Below are 6,267 nucleotides of genomic sequence, written 5' to 3' on the forward strand. Positions count from 1 at the left end.
ATTTTTAAAAAAGATAGCAGAATAAAAAAACGAGAAAAAATTTTAAATAGAGTTTTACCAAGGAAACTACCTGCAGGTTAGACTAATAGGGACAAAAAAAGTTCAAAATGAAAGTGGCTTCTGGATTCAATTCCCTGATGTCTATGAACAGGATGCAAGCTGAGAGAGTTACTCAGCTGCAAAATGGGCCATTTCTTATGGGAAATGAAAGATGTCTCAAAGGGAAGGCCCAAGAACAATTTATTAAAATGGACTGTGGAGCCATTCCCAGGGAGAACTGTGCCCTAATCAAGAAACAGATAGATCTGGGAATATGGACAATATTTACTCTGTCGGATTTCAGAATTGCTGTGGAACAGTGACTGCTATGTGCCTCTCGGTCCTCCTCTTTTTGAATGGAAGTATTGTAGTTAATCTATCCCTATCTTACCATTGTATATATACTGTATGTATTTGGGGAGCACATAACTTGTCATTTAGCTCACAGGTATCTGGATCAAGAAACTTAAAAATTATGCCCAAGAAGCATCGGCCACATCTGAACCTGGTACAGAAGACTTGCGATTCTGGATTTGAGTTTGATGATACAGTTTTGGATGAGGCATATTAAGGTCCAGGAAGGGGAGTGAACATATTTAGCATGGGGTACTAATGTAAATAATTTATAACTAGAAGACACATTGTTAGATAGAAAAATGCTACAAATTTCTTTCATTCTTATGTGTGTGTCCCTTTTCAGCCTTTTTTTCTCTTTGTGTTTCAGTTGGATAATTTCTGTAGACCTCTCTTCAGGTTTGCTGACTTCTACTCCCACTCTGGCTCTACCAAGTCTGCTGATGAACCCATTGACGGCATTTTTCATCTCAGTTTAATTTTTTACTTCTAATGTTTCCATCTGACTGTTACATTTTTCATATTTCTACTGAAATTCTCCATCTGTTTATGCATTTTTTCCTGTTTTCCACTGTACCCTTTGTCTTAGTTTGGGCTGCTATAACAAAGTACATAGAGTAGGTGGTTTATAAACAACAGAAATGTATTCCTTACAGTTCTGGAGGCTGGAAGTCTGAGAACAGAGGACAGCATGGTCAGGTTTGGGAAAGGGCCCTCTTCCAGGTTGCAGCAGGTTGCAGATTGCCAACTTTCTGAATTCACCTATGGGCAGAGCTAGAGAGCTCTCTGGGATCCCCTTTATGAGGGCACTAATTCTATTCATGAGGGCTCAACCTCCGTTACCTAACTACCTCCCAAGGCTCGACCTCCTAAAACCATCACATTGAGGGTTAGGACTTTAACATAGGAAGTTTGGAGGGACACAGGCATTCAGCCCATAACACCCTCTAGCATATTAATCATACTTGTATTAAATTCTGAACTATCAAGTTCAACAAACTAGGTCAACTGAATCTGGGTCAGTTGGTTGCTTTATCTCTCAATGGTGAGTTGTTTTCTCTTGCTGTTTTTTGTCTAATAATTTTGAGCTGAATGTCAGGTGTGGTATGTAGGACAGTAGAAACTGAGATAAATAGTATCTACTCCTGAAAATAGACATGGCTGCCCTTTTGATAGGCCATTAGCATGACAGGATTGAGTCCCCTAATAGAGCTGGGCTGGGTTTGGGTTTTGTTGTTACTGTGTACACCTTCAGTATACCATAGATTTCAAATTCCTCTAATGTTATTTTGAGTTGAGCTCCTTTTTGTGTTTGGAGTAGCCACTGGCTTGCCCAGAAAATTTTTCTCAATGATCCTGAACTGCACTTACCTTTAGGCTTTTCCTGTGTGCCTACATCTCAGAAATCTGTCTCTCCATGCTCTTGCTTCTACTTTAGTTTTAGGCTGCTGTTAACTACTTGGTTGTTGCTGACCTGGTGAGTGGGGGACAGGGATTATCTTGAGCCAGCCTCAGTTTTTGTCAGGCCCTATATCCCTGGGCCTTGAAGGTAGGTTTTTTTCAGTTATCCTGGCTTTTTCTTTTTCTTTTCTTTCTTTCTTTTCTTTTCTTTCTTTTTTTTTTTTTGTGGAGACAGAGTCTCACTGTGTTACCCTTGGGAGAGTGCTGTGGTGTTACAGCTCACAGCAACCTCAAACTCTTGGGCTCAAGCGATTCTCTTGCCTCAACCTCCCAAGTAGCTGGGACCACAGGCACCCACCACAACACCCGGCTATTTTTTGTTGCAATTGTCGTTGTTTAGCTGGCCCAGGCTGGGTTCAAACCCACCACCCTCGGTGTATGTGGCCAGTGCCTTAACCACTGTGCTATGGGCACTGAGCCAGTTATCCTGACTTTTAATTGTCTGGGCCTAAAATGGTTTCTTGCCCTTCTATCATGGGTGAGAGATTTTTTTCCCCCTTTCCTCATCCTCATCACAGATCTTCACCTGTATATTTAGGACAACAGGATGTGCTGCACTTCCTCCAGTGGCTTAAGCCTTTTGTTATATAGAGGATTAATGCCCTATTGGGGCTTTGTGCCATTTTTTTTATTAGCACCTGGTCCCTTGAAGGCATACGCCATGGAAGAGGCTTTCTCCAGTCTCCTGTCCTGTCCCCAGTGTTTCTTGTGGGCACTCAGTAGAGATCTGTGGAGAAAAGTCTACAAGTGGGGCCAACTACTCTTAGGTCTACAGCTCTCAGGGGTCTCCCATGCTCAGCCTTTAGTAATCCATTAAAAATTCTTGCTGAATTCTTACTATACATATGGTGGCTCCATCTCCCTTCCTGCTGTGCTACATATGACCTAGTGATAACTTCCTCCTTTGAGGCACTCATCTTTTCTAATATTTCAAGCTAGTTGACTGCTGTGTGATCTTAGCTCTTTGATGGGTTCAAAAAAAGTTATGATTTTGTCGATTACCAAAAATTTTGCTTGTTACAAGGATGGGAGCAGTATTTTTTCCAGATGTCTGCATCCCCAGGCAGAAGCTAGAAGTCTGGACAGTTTCTGTTGGCCCCTAATATCAAAATATATGTGCTCCTTTTCAGTGTGATTTTGCCATTTCACCAATCAACAGGTGGAGTCTGTTTCTTCAGCCTTTGAAACTGGACTTGGCCATTTCTTTGGCCAGTTAGGACATTAGCAAATATGACACAAGCAGACACTTTGAAAAATGCTTACATAATGAGGTTTGCCCACTCTTGCTTCTCTTTGGAATCCTGAACCCATGTGTGAGAAAGCCTGAACCATGCTATCGGAAGATGAGAGGCCACATGGAGCAGTGGTTCAGGGAAGACTAGCTGTCCCAGTTGAAGCACCCTACAATACCCAGATTTTCAACTGATATTAAGCAAGACATGAATAAAGCCATCCTGGCCATCCAACCTGGTCAAGGCACCTGCGGTTGGCAGCTTCTGAGATGACCCCGAATATCTCCACTTCTTGGTATTCACACTCTTATATAATCCCCTTCCCTTTAGTTTAGGCTGTAATTACTGACTTGGTTCTAGTGAATAGAATGAGGCAGAGGTAATGGGATGTTACTTCTAAGGTTTTGGGTGCTCGTTTACTCCGATGGTTCACTTTAGGGGAAACCCAGTGCTACATCATGAGGCAGACCAGTGGAAAGACCCATGTGAGTGAACTTGGAAGCATATCCTCCCCTAGTCTAGTCTCCTGATGAGAATACACCCAGCTAGATTGACTGTAACCTCATGAGAGACCTTCAGACATAGGCACCCTACTGAGGCACAGCTGAATTCCTGACCCACAGAAAGAGTGAGATAATAAATGTTGTTTTAAGCTGTTAAATTTTAGGGTAATTCATTGCATGGTAGTAGGTTAGTAATGCACTGACCCAGACTAGGAAAGTGCTACCATTCATCACACCCATCCCAAACAACTAACAGAATAATATTCATTATTTTAAGTCCCTAAGTTTTGGGTGGCTTGAAACCTAGAAAGAGCTAACTGATAAATTTATTATTTACTGAATTTCCTCCTCCACTATTTTTTCCCAACAGATAACCAACACTAATCAACTACTGGGAGCATTCTCATGTTTTAACCTCTGCTCATAATCATATATAGACATACATAATGTTACTCAGAATCACCCAGAAGCTATATAAGGATTGTTTCCTTCTTTGATTTAAAAATGGGATCATGGCGTTACAACCATATCTGCATTTTGCTGTATTACTTAGCAATATCTCTTGAATGGTTGCATGATAGTTCATGGGGTGGATATGCAATAATTTATTCAGGTATTTATTAAATTATTAAAATTCACCCATTTTCAGCCTTTTTTGTCACTAGGAACAATGCTGCTAAAAAATATTAAAAGGTAGTTTGTATAGTGGTGAGGTAGATAGGCTCAAGAATGAGTTTGCCAGGTTTTCAATCCTGACTCTACCATTTACTGGATATGTGACCTTGGGCAGGTTAGTTAAGCTCTCCATCCTGATTGTATTCAACTATAAAAGATACTCACATGAGTACCTGCGTCATAGATTTGACTGAGAAGTATAATGGTTTCCTCAGGCTACTATTATAAAGGACCGCAAATTAGGCAGCCTAAAAAAGCAGAAATTTATCATCTCACAGTTTTGGAGGCTAAAAGTAAAAATTAAAGTGTCAGGAGGGCCATGTTCCCTCTGAAAGTACTAGGGAAGGAATTATTTTATGCCTCTCCCCCAGCTTCTGGCAGGCTTGGGCATTACTTGGCTTGTCCATATGAAGATGCAACACTCCTATCACATGGCCATTTTCTCCCTGTGTATCTTCACATCATGTTTCTTCTACATGTCTATCTCTAAATTTCCCCTTTTATGAGGACATCAGCATATTGGATTAGGGCTTACCCTAATGACCTCATTTTTAACTTGGTTACCTCTATAAATATTCTATTTCCAAAGAAGGTCACATTCCAAGGTTCTGGGGATTAGAATTTCTTTGGTTTTTTTGTTTGTTCTTGTTTTTTGTTGTTGTTGTTTTCAGTTTGAAAGCAGTCACTGTTTATTAACTGACCAGATTACACAAATAATCAGGGCAGATATGTTAGTTCATTCTTCTAATAAGCCTATTGATTTGGTCTTCCCTGTTACCAGCATCTCTACCTTCTACAAAGTGGGTTGTCTTTTTCTTCATTTCACCCGGTGGAAATGATATCTTGGAAGGGCCACAAGAAGTTATTTGCTTCTTTGAAGCATTTTCCAACAGTATAGATCTCATGAATCAGATCCTCCATGCAGATGATGCCATCTTTACTAAGAGATGGAGCAATCAAACTGTTACCAGTCAGTGCAATTTGCTTCTTATTGATTTTGCCATAACCACGCTTGTAGATTAGCTCATTTACTGACTTCAGGTTTGGGTACTCCCATGCAATATACGGTTCTACAATCCTCAGCATGTTAATCGAAGCCTTGTTGAGCTTAACAAAAGTTCCATTGAAGGTCTGGCAAAGGCAAAGAAGCTGCAAGACCTTTCGGACCTTTGGACTCATACCATTGATACCTCTGATCCTGGTGACAAAAGCCAGTTTGGGTTCTACAGGTACATAGAAGTTGCCAGCTTTTCTTGCCATCCTAGCCATCCAAATCTCAGTTCTGTACATCTGCCTGTATTCCTTATGATAATGTTTAGCTTTTTCATAGGTAAGCTTCCTCCTTGGCTTTTGAAGCATCTTTTAGGCACACTTCCTTCTCAGATGCTTGATCTTCAGCTCTGCGAAATTCTTTCGCTTTTTCTTAAGGGTTTCTGGCACAGCAGGAACCTTCTTTTTCTTCTCTGTCTTGTTCTCAGACTCTCCAAAACTTCTCAAAGGCCACCTGCACTTCAAACTAGCTTAGTGCCCCCACTGGCGGCAGAGAACATTATAAACACAAAGGTGAGTGAGCAAAGGTGCAAGCAACAGTCAGACAGGGAGAAAGTGAAACAAAAAATCTTTGCTTCCAAAGATGGAAAGGGATTCTTGAGAAGACGGTAAAAAAACTTACTCCTGGGGATTAGAATTTCCACATATGTTTTGGAGAGGAACCAATTCAACCCATAACAAGAAGGTAATGTGTTTTGTGTAAAGCGTTTAGAACAATGCATAGAGAAAAGTTATTCATGAATATTAGATACACCCCACTTCCTGAGCCTGTGTAGGTCCCTCTACAAGTCTTTGTGCTTGGGATGGAGATGGGATTTAAGAGTGTATTTGTGGCATCTTGGTCTTATCTAACTATCTAAGAAAATGGGTGGAGTAACAGGGAAAACAAGTGGGACCAAAGCTTGTGGTACCAACATTTGAGGACTAGGCCCGGGAGGGAATAGCCACATAAG

The 6,267-nt window shown here is 40.9% G+C and overlaps 1 protein-coding gene across 1 annotated transcript; it reads right to left on the reverse strand.

The window, feature by feature from the left end:
* Positions 1-4,928: 4,928 nt before the first annotated feature.
* Positions 4,929-5,723, reverse strand: LOC128577445 (60S ribosomal protein L7-like). Its single transcript, XM_053579671.1, has one exon. It carries the CDS (start codon positions 5,621-5,623, stop codon positions 5,087-5,089), a length of 537 nt encoding a protein of 178 aa, XP_053435646.1. The 5' UTR covers positions 5,624-5,723; the 3' UTR covers positions 4,929-5,086.
* Between the last annotated feature and the right edge of the window lie 544 nt (positions 5,724-6,267).

The sequence above is a fragment of the Nycticebus coucang genome, chromosome X, assembly GCF_027406575.1.
Source record: "Nycticebus coucang isolate mNycCou1 chromosome X, mNycCou1.pri, whole genome shotgun sequence".
Classification (NCBI taxonomy): domain Eukaryota; kingdom Metazoa; phylum Chordata; class Mammalia; order Primates; family Lorisidae; genus Nycticebus; species Nycticebus coucang.

What these genes read in the sequence shown, in the direction of transcription:
- LOC128577445 (XM_053579671.1), bottom strand. Translation starts at nt 5,623, where the DNA reads ATGCTTCAAAAGCCAAGGAGGAAGCTTACCTATGAAAAAGCTAAACAT.